At 38.5% G+C, this 12,372-nt stretch overlaps 1 protein-coding gene across 3 annotated transcripts in view; it reads left to right on the top strand.

The window, feature by feature from the left end:
* The first annotated feature begins 1,115 nt into the window (after positions 1 to 1,115).
* LOC145673141 (sialate:O-sulfotransferase 1-like) overlaps positions 1,116 to 12,372 on the top strand; it is an 87,562-nt gene continuing 76,305 nt past the window's right edge. For 2 of the 3 annotated variants that reach the window (XM_081742558.1, XM_081742557.1), the window contains exon 1: positions 1,116 to 1,757. Coding sequence is in view for 1 of the 3 variants with exons in the window: in XM_081742556.1 (XP_081598682.1) it covers positions 4,095 to 4,097 (3 nt within the window). In the remaining 2 variants the exon portion in view is untranslated. Of the gene's footprint in view, positions 1,758 to 3,899; positions 4,098 to 12,372 lie in introns of those variants that run through there. The other variant, XM_081742556.1, reaches the window with a different exon arrangement.

Genomic DNA, 12,372 nt, shown 5'->3' with positions numbered 1-12,372 from the left:
AAAACTTTGCTCGAGATCGGTGGGGTGGTTCAAACGGTGCGAAGTCACAAACATCGTCACTTTCATTTATATTGATTTTATTTTGCTTTTGAAAATTCTCGTGCAGTTTATATAGGGTCTATACGATTTTCTTTTTTTATTAAAAAAAGAGAAAAAGATGTAACTCTGGATTCCTATTAATAGTAAAATATTGAAATACAATAATGATTTTGCATAATATTTTTAATTACAAAGTGTATATATTTAATTCTACCAGTTACTGAGTTTGTGCTCTTAAGCAAAGCAGCAGATTTTAGGAAAGAAACTATGAGGGTATTGTGTTTGCGAGGAATAAGCACGAAATTAACCAACAGGGAATCGCTACGACGGGGAATAGCCAGAGAGACTTAATAACTAAAACCTGGAAAATTTTATAAAACCATCCTAGATTTCACATTATTATTATTCCATTATTATTACAAAATATACATAAAATCAATGTTTGGAGACTGAATTTATTAACGTGCAGTTGTATTGCATTTTTTTTAGCTCATAAATATTCATTTTGGAGGGTTAAAGTTTAGGTTAATAGAGTAAAATACATTAGATCAGAATAGGTTAGGTTAGTTTAGGTTAGTACAGTAGGGTAGGTTAGTAAAGACTACGAATGTAGTATGTATTTGTGTAATATTTGAAATGTCCGAAATAACTATTTGAATAAAAGATAAACTTTGCTTTTAAAAGAAAGTAATTTGATGTTAAATATTTAAAAGAAAAAACTAAATTTCAACTGGATAATATTTTAAAACAACTAGATTATCCACTAGCAACTAAAACATTAAACTAAATAACTTTCCAGAAATACTAGATTTATTTGGAAAAGAACTAAATTGGCACGGTGGCTGCTAGAGAATAATATCTCAAACTGACAAATTCATTCATTGACAAGGAAAGAAACTATTATAGAGTGCGCGTACTTCTTGTTTATTTACTTTTCAAAATAAGGACCATTGTGATGAATGAAACATGTAGTGATGTCAGAGACGCTGAGGAGCAAGAGGAAAAGCATACACATGTGATTCATGTTGGTTTCCTTTCACTTTTTGTCCGACTCGCTCACTTAGCGTCTGGTGTTAACAAAAATTCAGTTCGTGCTGTGCTGGTGTTGCGCTTATTACAATTATTCCTCGCCACCTTCTGGGCTTAACAACAAAGATACCACAAGATCTGTTCAAGGAAACGCAGAACGAAAAAGAAAAGGAAAAGGAAAAAAGATACATGATTAAATAATGTTCGTGTTACGTCAAGTAGCCATTGGTGCAAAGTGCAAAGGCTTCTGATTCGTCGCCTAAGAGAAGGAAGACACATCCAGTTCTTCTGCTTATGTATTCAAAACAGGAATGTTTTTGTTGGTTGCAATCTTCCGTGCTCTTGCCGTGACATTTCGGACACGCTATGCTCAGCTGACAACGCCAAGTTATTGTTCCCTCACGTTTTGTGATCACTTTATGAAGATGGGCCACACAGAAATTACTACAAATTGTTCAAATCAAGAATTTTTATTGTTAATTCAAATGATTACACCTGAGGCAACGTCTAAGAAATAAGACGACGGCAATAAATTAGTGGATGTTGTTTGTTTCAAGGCCACCTGGAAGTTTTGACAAGAAGTAAACATTATGTTGTGTTATTTTGTTAAGTGAAACAACTGCTGCCGATGAACACTTCGTGCAGATGTTTTAGGATATTAATGCTATATTTATTATCAACACCATAAGGTAAGCATTTTATTTTTTAATTGTGTTTTAGTCCAGAAAAAGAATTGTGGTTAGCATATCGTTATTTCTATGTTGCTTAAAGATTTGTTGGGTTGGCGTTATGCGTCCTTTTCATCAACAAGTTTATATAAGATATGGACCTGCAGCTTTAACAGGGGATGCGAACCATATGAGTTCCCGCCGGGAATCGAGTCCGGATCTCCCACACCAAAGGTGTATACGCTATCCTAGTAACAAAATCGGTTGGCTCATTGGGAAAATGGTGGCGATGCGACATACCAACGGTGACCCAACGTTAGGTTTGGCCATTTTGACAACCATTTCCTACCCAAACCATCTCCCAACCAAAAGAGCGGTTCCCAGACATTTAGCCAAGACTAAAGTATTGTATTTCTCGGGTGGGAAAAGTCAATTCTAGTATTGTTGCGTGAAGGTCGGGAGAATAGTTAGTTGGCCAACCCATACATTTAATCAACGTTAGGTCAACGTAAATTTTTCCGCTATAGGCTAGCACCCACCATCACCCATCATTTTGACCAAATTCCACTCAATTCCCAACAGTGGGCCAACCAACCTTGCTACTAGGTTACATAGTCACGAAAGAGTTCTTTTCCAGATTGGAGTTCACTTTCCATCTAAGCAGCTTTCCAGTTTCTTCATGATGCTGGCTGGAACACTGAAAAATCTCTCAGTCGGTAATCGAATTTAGGATCATACATGCTAACTATTCAGCTGTGCTGGGTCATAACGAAATATTGTAATAGTAAGAAAATGTCATTTAGTGCTCTTGTGATGAAAAGTTTGAAAACTGCTAGTATAAATAATGGATTCTCAATCTGTCTTTAACCCCTCCTTCCCAGGCCCGCAACTAGGGTGTGTATTGTCACCCAGGGCAAACACAAAATTCGGCAATCCCAATTTATATATATATCGTGCCTCACTTGCTTACCCCTAATAGCGGCTCTGCTCTTTCCCCTTGTGAACCTTACAAATTCCATGCCCATTTGTTACCCTACTATAGTACAATTTTTGCTTTTGGTGTTCGTAATTTCAGATGCGATTCTAGATAAGGATGTATTGATTAATTTCAAATTTTCTTCCAATTGCCGACTTCCTCTTTACTATCCTTTAACTTCCTGTAAGTTGCGATAACACTGCTGTAAAGATAACATTTGAGTTGAGTTGAGTTGAGTTTATTTTGAATTTAACGTTCCTTTAAGCAGCGAGGCGATATGAGACGGGGCCTACTGATTAACGTGGAATTCGAACCACATGAGCTCCCGCCGGGAATCAAACGTGGGTCTCCCACGCCACAGGCGTGTATGCTAACCGCTTAGCAACGCAGGAGCTCAAAGATAACATTTGCATTAACAATTGAACCCTATCCAGATGAATATGAGAGACATTGACCCACTTTGTTAGGTAATTTCAGGCCCGTATTTAGGTAAATGCTATTCTGTGCTCGAGCGCAGGGGCGGACATTATAGTATAAATATGGGCTAGGTAATTGAATCGTTCTGGGTAGAAAGGGCGAATTTAGCAGACGTTATGTGCAATCTGAACGTTCGGAGATGTCCTGAAAGTAATACCAAACTGGTAGTCAGTTCTCGTACTTATACTACGTATGTATACTATATTTTGTGGAAATCGTTCCTTCTTCCCTTAGAAAATAAAGTTACAAAATAAACGGACAATTATTTTGACCGTTCAGGCCTTTGTTGAATCCGCTCATACTTCTCGAAACGCTTCATATCCCTGTATCAATGGCTCGCTTACTTTGACCCGAGTCGAACTAACAGCTCACAGAAGTAAATCGAGTCTACGAGTCACTAACAGCTCACGTGTCTTTGGTGCACGAGATTCTGGGTTCGATTTCCTTGGGGTAACACAGAATTTTCACATTTGTCTTTGCGAGTTATTCCACTTATTGATGAAAAAAAAAATCATTTGTTTCTGGCCCTATCCTTTTAGACTTAGTTCAACTATCTTCTCCAACATAAGCTCAGGTTCTTATTCCACTGCATTCCATTTAATTCACTTGAAATAGGTATTTGGTTTGGTTCTATTTGTAAAATGAATAACAGTATAAAGTAATTGATTTGATTTGATTTTTTAAAAATAGTTGCACAAATGTTTGGTAAGTTTTATTGTGATAAATTTACACGACTTCCAACCAGCTCAGCAACAAACTGAACATAAATTTGCGTCCGAGTCAACAATCAACACAAGTCGATTCCGAGGTAACAAAGACAGATTTACAAGTCTTGCTATCAATTTGAAAACACCATGCGTTGAAAATGAAAAGTAAACAAGAGAGAAGAAACGACCACTGGAAAGATGGTAAATATTATAAAATATAGTCTGTAATAATAATCTTTAGTTTTAAATTTAATTATTTTAAAATATCGTATTGATTTCCTATGTAGTTCTCGATTATTGATATATAAGTAATAGATCACAACTTTGGTATGTACATGAAGGTACATAAATTTATATGCCTGCCACACTGAATCATTTTGCCATAAAAAAGCTTTAGAGATAGAAGATATAGATACAATATAGTGAAAAGCGTTAACACTGCGTTGGTCGCGCCCTCCACCTTTACGTGAGTGGTCGCGCGTTCTACTATTGTAGAACATCAGTATTTTGTCTATAGCGATATGACTTTTAGCGATATTCGGTCTTGGGTATGTTAGGTATAGTATTATACACGTTTTAAAATATTTTAAAATTATTTTGTTTGATTAATACAAGAACATTGACAGAAATAAACATTTGGTATATCGTATTTAATATATGACAATGTTGAACTGAAAATCCAGCAAGTGTTTCGGTATAAGTGTTCATATAACAGGATAAATATTTTTTTATTATACATCGTACAGGTAGAATGATTTGATGTACTCTTTTTGAATGACTGCTCACTCCAAACAATCGTCATACATGCTTTTCTGCTGGTCTGGGCACACAAATCTCTGGCATTTTCCAAAAGTTTTTACTTGTTCACTTGTTGCGAGAATGGAAATAAAGGGCACATTTTCCAAACCCAGATCTCCGTCTTGTGGTAATGGAAAACCTTCATTGAAAGCAACTAGAAGTCTTCCTCTACGTCGAAGCTCATTTGTCAAGAATTCCACGGCTAAATGTTGGCTTATTGCTGGTTTTATAAACCTAGATCAAAACCTAGATCATGGGGAAATTCTTTCGTCTGACATTCTCATTAACACCCACATTCTCATTAACATTCTCACATTCTCATTAACACCAGCTACGTTTTTTCCTCAATTCATCATCAATTAGGCATAAAAAAAAAGGTGCCTTGTGGGCCAAGCCTATGAAAAGCTTGTATTTAATATTACCGGTATATTGAAATTGCGAGTTCGTGGGTTTCTTGGCATTATGTGATCTACATACCAGCGAGAAGGTTCTACTTTCTTCTCTCTACCGATATAAAACGCATGTGTATCGAGAGAAGGTGGTGCAGCAAGATCCATGAATTCAATACTGGCTTGTACTGGTATGTATTCTCCTTCTTCTTCGTCTTCTTCCGATATATTGCTCGTACATCTTCGGTATCACTGTACTCAACCTTTTCTTCATCAAAATCTTCCTCGAGCTCCTACATGTCTTCAATCCCAAATGCACTTTCACAGTCACTTTCTGCCTCTATTAACTAAAGACGCACTTGTTCTCTGTCATACACTGACATTTCATATATTACAAACACGTATTCCACAAAAATAACGTGAAAATGTAAAACGAAATAAATCACTAATACGAAACAAACTTGTACGCCAATAGTCGCGCGATCTAAAATAGTAGAACACTATTGAAATCATGTAACAAATCGGAGCAGGTACAAGAACAAGCGCTGAAAATTGACTCGAATGTACAGAAGGTTTTCGGAGAAAGGTACATAACCGCTTAAAGTCGAGCGTGCTGCCAATTGCTCAGGATTCTAAAAATAAAACACCTGTTCTACAATAGTAGAACGCGCGACCACTGCAGTGTTAATGACCGATATTAAGTTGATACTTTTAATCCAGCCATACTAGCTCTGTCTATTCCTGTTCGTTATTAAAGAAGAACAACAAATATTGTCTATTCTATAGGCTATATATATATATATATATATATATATATATATATATATATATATATATATATATATATATATATATATATATATATATATATATATATATATATATATATTTCTGTTCTTCTGAAATAACACAAGTTGGCTAATAACACTATTAGACTTGGTTATAAGGTCAAAGAGCAGTGGCTTCCAGCCAAACGATCTATAGATTTGGGTCATCTTCAAAAGAGAAATCATCATTTGGCTCAAAGGCTCAATAAACATTACAATTACGTGATGCATTACCTTATGTTGTGCGTGTGAAAATCAACAGAATGTACGCACATCAAATGATAGGTTCTTGATTCGTTCATTCCGTAACTGAAAGTAAAGACTTTCACATGATTAAATTTGTACAGTGATTTCTTGCTGTTTCGTGAAGTCATACTCGTTTCTATCTTGCATAGTCACAGTAGCAGTTTATCATCAGATTTTGTTCAGAATAAGAGCTCCCTCTTAGCTGCATGAGTAGCTTACGCATGTAGACCCGGGTACGATCCCTGGTGGGGGCTCATGTAGTTCGGATCCCATGTTAAACTGTAGGTCCACGTCTCATAATCCTGGCTGCTGACAGGGACGCTGAGCTATATCCAACCCAATTGTTCATAATAGACTAAGTTATCTTATCTTTCCAAGATCCGAAGAACATTCGATCATGTCATTTAGTAAAAAGTATCCACACCTGATTAAATTTCTTATTGGACTTTTTGTCCTAATTTGAGAACGCAGAACCTAAAGAAGCTAGTTTTAAAGTTATCCATCCATGGTGCCACGAAAAAAAAATCAAATCTGAAGTATCGCTTATGTCGCACGACCTCATGGATGGATACATTTTTAAAAAGTTCCATTAAATTTAGCACCGTTAAATAGTCCTCTCGGCCCCAAAAAAGGAAATTTAAAATGCATTCAAACATGTGCACTTTCACTATTGACATAAGGGACACAATGGTTCAGTGGTAGATTGTTTACTCTGGTGCGTGAGGTCCTTGGTTCGATCCCCGGCGAAGTAAGTTTGTGGTGAACAACATCGTGTCCGTGAGTTTTCTAGAGGTACTCCAATTTCCTCCCACACTCTTATTCCATCAATTCTTCCATCGTCGTTCACTTGCCTTAATCATCCGTCTCCCTTAGCCTAAAGAGCATAATCGTGGGACGTTAAACTGATTTTTTTTTTACTATTGACATAAGCGGTACTTAAATGACTCCAACTTTGAGATTTTTTTTTTCTGGTACCATAGAATAAGTTTTAAAAGTGTAAATAGGAGTTTATCGAAGCATGGGCACTTTTTACTAATGCTATGATCGGATGATCTTTAATTTTCTCTAACTGTTGTTTAGCTCGCATACTTCTAATTTGTGATTCCTGTTCCCAGTGGTGTCGAATTACTTTCGACATATATTCACCTTCCACCTTCCAGTACTATAATTATGATACTACAAAATTATCTACTGACTCACCCGAGGATGTTATAAAATAGAGGATCTGCCCTTACAACAAAATCTTGAAGCCATACGTCACAGTTTCGCCACCCACTCCGCCCAATAAGATCGTAATGTTTTGAGCCAACAGTCACGGCGGAAACGAAAGTAGCCAATCAGACGATGGCGGAAACGAGAGTAGCCAATCAGATGTGCCAATGTTCGTTTTTTTTTTTTTTTTTTTTTTTTGCTTCATTGATTTAATAGGATGAAGATACATATGAACAGATCATCTATTTTCTTACATCTTTGGACTCACCCAACGCCTTTTACCACACCTCAAATTCATTGCGACTGTGGAATCAGGGTAAATGAAAATGTACGAATAATGCCAACTCATGCTCCAATCGAGAATGAAATGGGCAATGATGAACACTGAATCAGACAATTAGTCAATCAAGATGTCCGAAACAGTTCTACATACTTCCAAAATGGCTACTATGTCATTATTTATATAACTTCCGTTACAGTACGTAGATAGGACAAAACACGCCCTCTCACATCTCCCATCACCTCCGATGATAAGGGAATGCGCACGAGACAAGATTTGGTGCTGTCTCGTCTCGAAAATGTAATGTAAAAGTGATATCTCATCTCGAAAAATGTATATTTTTCTATTGGGAAAGCTATGTATTGTCTCGAATTTTATCAGGAAAATTCTGGCTCGTCTCGTTTCGTGCTCATCCCTGCCGATGATGTCCAGATCTTTCTTCGTCGACAAAGAATAATGCACCTGAATTTGATTCGAATCATTTTGAACTACTTTCTAGCGACGCACCCAGCACCTTACTGATCAGGCGCGCACCCAGAAATTTTTGTTGGGAGAGGTTCCAAAGTTTGGGGACTCCAATACTCCAAGGAAGACCAAGGGTGGATCAAGCATTAAGCTAAATAAGCACCTGTTTAGGATATAAAGGAAAGGAGCACCACAGAAATTGTCCACAGCCTAATTTGCTATGGACTATGGACCTTATTGTACAGTACAGCAAATAGTGCAACCGAATCTGGATTCGCAAAAGCTCATGGAATCGAAGGGGGAAAATCCCCCTTGTGAAATTTTTATGCTTTCTGTACAAAGTCAGTAGAAAACACACACATATACACCATCTGGAGCTTTAATTTGCCACATAGGTTGAGGTTCACCGTTGATTGTGCCACATGGAATCGTCTTGCCATTACACGCTGTATAGAAGGGTTTCCAGTGGACTCTTTGCGTGGTACATCCCTTTACTGATTCTACCCCTCCATATCTCTAACCCATTGCTACGATGAACGAAACAGAGCTTCTCACTACAACTTTTCCTCCCTATTATATTCAAACCGTTCTTTGCAGAAAAAAATGAAATCAATTCTATTATTTCCCACTCTTTAAAAACATCACCCTCAACATTTCATATTATTTTTATCTCCGTCTATAATTTTATTCTCTGCACAGGCTATTATTACCTGCACAATGGAAATCTCGAAACTATTGGTTTTCGTTAAACTAAACAAACCTCTATAAGACGTTTCATTGTATCAACTAATCCCTGGTACTAACATCTTGTTTCAGTAATATCTTTGAGAAAACATTTATTAATCATTTTCATGTGCATCCCCATAGCTATTAGCTCCCTATAGTCCATCAAGTTGATTTTTGGCATGACGTTAGTATTCTGTACCAATTTCTGCTTTTTACGTTTATTAAATCTCATGATTATAACACGTCTCGACAATCTTCGTTACTATTCTTCGATCTTGGAAAGGCGTTTGACAAGGTTCGTTGTATGGACCTTACTTAAAATCTCCATTATTTCCGTCTATCTACGTACCATATTCATGGCATTCTGACGTCAAGCTTAGTAAGCATCAACATCGATTTCAATTTAGTTTATCTTATTTTGCTGTACAAAGGCTCCACAAGGATCAATTCTCACTCTTCATCTCTTTCTTCAGTAGGCCTATATGGCTGATATGCCCATTCTTCCAGGCAATGTTGAAGCTTTTTTAATTGGAAAGTTATACCACCTTTCTTTTCTACCAATATACTTCTAAAGGCTTGATGATCAACGTAAAAGTTCTTGTTGTTTTTTTTTTTTTTTAAATGTACCCTGGCTGGTGCTTGCAAATAGGGATGCATTCGAGTCGAGTCGAGTCGAGATTTAAGCCTGTCTCGACTCGTCTCGAGAAAATGTTGTCTCGACTCGTGTCTCGACTCGAAAATATGTTTCTGTCTCGACTCGACTCGAATTCGAGTCGAGACGTCTCGAAATTCGAGTCGAGACAAAATATACGAGTTAAAATATACGCACACATAAGCCAGAATATTATGACTACCTACCTTATTGTCAGTGTGTCCAACTTTGGCACGGATAACAATGGCGACGCGTCTTGGCATGGACGCAATGATCCTTGAAAGGTCACCGGAGAGAGTTGATTGGTACACATAGGCAAGGCCGCCGATTTTTCTGTGAATGTGGGGGGCATTCAGATGCAGAAGGCATATATATGAGGATTTTAAGACAAATTGTATTCAAATTATGCCAAATATTGTATATTCATAAATACAATGCGGGGGCTCACATGCTTTGGGGGTGCCCGGGCCCCCTCGGCCCCCCAGGATCGGCGCCCTTGCACACAGGTCATCTAATTCCCGTAAATTCCGGGAAGAGGGGCGATGCGCTCTGAAGTCATGTTCAATCACATCCCATTTGTGTTCGATTAGGTTCAGATCAGGCGAGTTGGGCGGCCAGCACATCACTTGGAACTTGTCCCTGTGTTCCTCGAACCACTCCATCACAATCCTGGCCTTGTGATATGGTACATTATCTTTTCGAAAAATGCCACTACCGTTGGGAAACATGGTCGTCGTCTGCAAGCAGTGTGTGATACGCCTTGGCCGTCATAGTGCCTTGCTCGAGCTTCACTAGACACATAGATGCTCACGTGAATGTTTTCCGGAGCATAATTAAGCCACCGCCAGCTTGTCTCCGTCCCGCAGTACAGGTGTCAAAGAACTGTTCTCTTGAAACACGACGAATTCGCACCCTCCCATCGTCATGATGAAGAAGTTATCGGGATTCATCAGACAATGCAACGCTCTGCCACTGTGCCAAGGTTTAATGACGATGGTCATGTGTTCATTTCAGTCGCAGTTGCCGATGTCGTGGTGTTAACATTCGCACATAGATGGGACATGGGCTTCGGAGGACCATCGTTAGGGGTGTTCGGTGCACTGTGTGTTCAAACGCACTTGTACTTTGCCCAGTAATAAAGTATGATGTTAGTTCTGTCACAGTTCGCTGCCTGTCTTGTTTTACAGTCTGCCCAGCCTATGACGTCCGACATCTGTAATGAGGTGGGGGCGCCCAACCCCTCGACGTTTGGACGTCGTTTTCCCTTGGTTTCGCGACTTGTTGAAGACACTCACCACAGCACTCCTCGAACATCCGACAAGTCCTGCAGTTTCCAAAATTCTCCTGCCGAGTATGCGGGTCATTACAACCTGCCCTCGGTCAAACTCAGATCGCGCGCCTTCCCCATTCTACACACGGCCAGCACTCTCACTGATACTACATGCACCGTACGCGTGACTGACTAGCAGGCATTCGTCGGCAGGTGACACAGATATCGCCTGGACGGAAATTATATCAATAGTAGGTTAGTAGTCATAATGTTCTGACTGATCAATACATACTAAATAAATTTAAAATGTAGGAAATTTTCAACATTCTGATTAACTTGCAGGAAATTTCACAATGAAAAGAAGCAACTGACTTGGACAAGACAACGGTTAGTTGATGGGGCAATCTTTTTTTCTGGTCTTTGAGGTGTGAGCTTTGACCATGCCTTGTGAAATTTTGATGTTTGGTGCTCATCAGTCGCGCTTCCATTTTTTTTTCTAATTGTTCCAGTTCATGATAATTAACAATACATTGCGCAGTTCGAATATGTTCACGTTTTCATTCAATCCAACTCAAGCCGCTTCAGATACTATAGAGTTGTATTTGTTTACGAAGAATTAATTGCGTATTAGAAATATACCCCAACAAAACATTCTGCGTGCTCATCTGCTCAGTATTCAAGGTTTTAATTACAACCTGAATTGTCAAAATGCGAACGTAAGTTGCATTAGATATCTAAGCAGTTCCTAGTCTATGGATAATTCAAGCAATGCTAATTAAGGTCTTTCTAGCAAGCACTTCTGCTGTTCATAAACCTTACGCATTGGAGTAGGAAAAAAAAAAAAAAAAAAAAAGAAAAGAAAGAAAGAAAGAAGTAAAATTGGTAATTTTGCAACCGTGACTCACTCGGGCTCATGCTCTCTATCCTCAATGGAGCTCGCGTTCGCTAATCTCAATGAGGATCACACTAGTCAAGTTTCTCACTAATTCGAGCTTGAGCTTGATATTTACTGTAAAATTCTCTTCAGCTCGATCTCGTAATGCCACACGTCCTTTCTTGTTTTTACATTTGTCTCACCATTTTCAATTTATACGGGTGGCCGTGGACTTCTCAATTAAGTTTTTGTTTTCATTTTGACCCGCCGCCATTTTGCACAGGGTTGTCGTAGAGAGTCGAGACTTGCTCCATTTTCCTTCATTTTACAACAGATTTCAAACGATGTGCTACTTAATCCCCCTTGCCATTTAAGACTTTTTAGTTGAATCCCGTCTGGGGTCCTGCGGGGAACCCTGAGGCAAACTTTTTACCCCCAAAAAAGTGTGGCCTTGAAAATGATGGGATACATGTTCACCGAGTTTTCCATTTACCCAATCGTTTCCAAACAAATGACTCGGTTCAAACTATTCTAGCAGGTAATTTCCTAGCTATGGCTTTTTAAATATCTAGAAATTGGCCATGTTTTTGGCCAATATCACGGGAACGGTAAGCCATAGAGATATGATATTGGTGGTAATCAATCCTTAATAGAATGCTAAACATTTTTGTCCTGATATTAATTGGTGGCCACTGGCCAACTGGCCATTGGCCAAACCACTGGCCAGTTGGACAGTG

Source organism: Thermobia domestica, chromosome 16 (genome assembly GCF_964235325.1).
Source record: "Thermobia domestica chromosome 16, izTheDome1.hap1.1, whole genome shotgun sequence".
Lineage (NCBI taxonomy): Eukaryota > Metazoa > Arthropoda > Insecta > Zygentoma > Lepismatidae > Thermobia > Thermobia domestica.
Note: the sequence above shows the minus strand (reverse complement) of the source record. Positions and strands in the feature narration are given on the sequence as shown.